At 53.0% G+C, this 2,494-nt stretch overlaps 1 protein-coding gene across 1 annotated transcript in view; it reads right to left on the bottom strand.

Moving 5' to 3' along the window:
- Window positions 1–2,488, bottom strand: part of CHD5 (chromodomain helicase DNA binding protein 5) — a gene marked incomplete at its 5' end in the record, with an annotated part of 26,776 nt that extends 24,288 nt beyond the window's left edge. Inside the window, 2 exon segments of the mRNA XM_031556625.1 lie at window positions 2,271–2,339; window positions 2,342–2,488. Of these exon segments, the coding sequence (XP_031412485.1) occupies window positions 2,271–2,339; window positions 2,342–2,488 (216 nt within the window).
- Window positions 2,489–2,494: the final 6 nt, after the last annotated feature.

Genomic DNA, 2,494 nt, shown 5'->3' with positions numbered 1-2,494 from the left:
AAAGAGCTTTTCCTTTAGCAGTTATAATTTAGCGCTGAATAATTGGTTGCCATGGCAACGACTGCAGTACAGGTTGAAATTCCCACTCTCCCTGCTTTCTTGCCTGATGAGGGCCTTCATCTACATACGCTGAGGTTCAAACCGCAGCCCGTTATTTTATGCAGATCTTTCTGGGGTTTGCAGCATCAAGTCTAGCAGCAGAGCTTCAGTGTGCATTGCCACAAATGCCAGAATGAGCTGCAGTGAGGCTAAATGGGCAAATTCCCATTACACCTGGTTCCATTACATGTAAGCACCAACACTGTGGCACAGGTTCACAAGGCATCCCCACCTCTCTCTTCCTCTAATAGGAGGAGAGAGCATCCTACACCCCAGAACCTCCAGGAAGACATTCAGGAAAAGAAAGCCCAAACCGAGGGTCCCCTTTTCTTTTACATCCTGACTGGGAACGCAGCCTGGACGCTGGTCAGAAACACAGCTCACTGCCTACCCACAGCACTGCAGCTCCTCACAGGCTTTGGTGGAAGACAGAACAACCTCTGACAGGCAGAACCAAGCCTGATTAACATTGCTCACACAAGGCATTAATTAAAGAAGAAAACGCCCTCGACATCCATCCCATTATTTTCCCCCCCACTCCCTGTAAGGAAGCAGTCGGACACGGCCCAGGCTGCACATATTGCTCCCATAGCCTCAGGCAGGCTGACGTGAATGGAGAACTGCCAGGAACGAACATACCACACATTTGTATTTTATCTTTCCCCCATTAAAAAGCAGCACAGGAAAAAAAAAACACATCCCACGTTGCAAAATACACAGGAAGCGAGGCGGCCTGAGCCAGCTTTGTGTGGTATCTGCAGAAACAGACATCACCATGGCCACGAAGGAGGGGAAAAGCCTCCTCTGGGCTTCTGCTCACAGCTGCCAGGTCAAAGCATGCTGGAGTCAGTCAGGTTCTTTTACATACACGGCACATAATGCTCCTGTCGGCAGCAAAAGCACTTGGATGTGCCACCTCATCCAGCCAATCTGCTCGTACAAGTCCCAGAGGGAGTGGCAGCAATGACTGGAAGAGAACAGCATCACTGATCCCCTGCTTGGCAAGGGAAGGGGTGGGGATGCTTCTGGCTCTGCTGCATAAGAACATCTGATGCTCATCTTCAGGCACAAATTTCCTGGGGAAAGGTCTGAGGAACAGCAGTTGCTCACTGCTCCTTCCCCACAGTGTCTGCCTGGTGCTCACAGCCCTCAGCCAAGACACAGCCTGTCCTCCAGAGCACGCAGGGACAGCCCAGCCACCTCCTGGGACACACGGTGGAGCCCAGGATTAGGAGGGGGGGCGGTGGGAAGAACCATTCAGGTGCCATTAGACTCAAGGACATGATGCCGTGTCTTTGTTTCTCATAAAGACTCAAAACCCTTCCACATGCTAAATCCTGAGACCTCCCTACCTTGTCTTCCTTGCTGAATGTTTTTGTCAATTGCAGCTCACAGCAAAATACCTGCAGGTGTTTTCCTCATCCTGCATCCAGCATCCTCATCCTCACACTCCCCACCAGCTCACTGTGCAGCGTGGGACAAGTGGGGCATGGGAGTCAGTACAGGGAGAACAAGATGTTGTGCAGACAACTCTCACAATCGAGGACCATAACTAACATTTATTGCAGGTGTTTCCAGCATTAAAGGAAATACACTGAAAGGAACAGATTCTCAAAATGCCAGCAACCAGAACGAGGGAGGCTCAGAGCACAGATGGAAGTCTGCTCCTCATCTTCCATTACACCGCTGTCACATCAGTGCCACACAGGCACAGCCTGCCTTCCTGGTGCAGCACAGTGGGGTACAGATGTACCAGAGAATTGCTGAAACAAGCGTTCTAAGAGCAGGCAGTGGGAGAGAGGAGCCCCCAGAAAGCACTGCAGGCACCCAAACCTCATGGACTGGAAACCATCCTGGCGCTTCGTTACCATGCCCTGCACGCTGTAAGCTTCCGTACCATTCATTTGGACAACACAGTTAAGAGTCTCCACCAGGAACAAAAACAGTCAAGGAGAAACAGCACCCACCTCAGCACATCATTGGAGCTGGAAAGAACCACCCAAACCCGATCCTCAGTCACCTCCCAGGGCCACGAGCATCCTCAGACACGGGGGAGCTGCCCGTCCTCGTGTCCCCGCCGTCACCACAGGCGCTGGGTGCCCCAGGCAGCCTACCTCCACACCACACCCGGCAGGAACCCACCAGCCTCGTCTCAGAGCACGCAGCATTACCTCTTTCTTCCTCCTCTTGATTTTGGCCGCCTTGCCGTCTTTCAGCTTCTTGCATTTCTTTTTTTCTGCGCGGCAACTTGCTCCTCCGCGAAAAACTCCTCCAGCCCTTCCAGGACCCCATCATCATCTTCTGAGGACGAGAAGGACAACTCACGCGGGCGGCCTCCCCACGCACAGCTCGGCTTCGCCCTCCCTGCGCAAACCCGCAGCCGCTCAGCGCCGCG

The sequence above is a fragment of the Meleagris gallopavo genome, chromosome 23, assembly GCF_000146605.3.
Source record: "Meleagris gallopavo isolate NT-WF06-2002-E0010 breed Aviagen turkey brand Nicholas breeding stock chromosome 23, Turkey_5.1, whole genome shotgun sequence".
NCBI classification, from domain to species: domain Eukaryota; kingdom Metazoa; phylum Chordata; class Aves; order Galliformes; family Phasianidae; genus Meleagris; species Meleagris gallopavo.
Note: the sequence above shows the minus strand (reverse complement) of the source record. Positions and strands in the feature narration are given on the sequence as shown.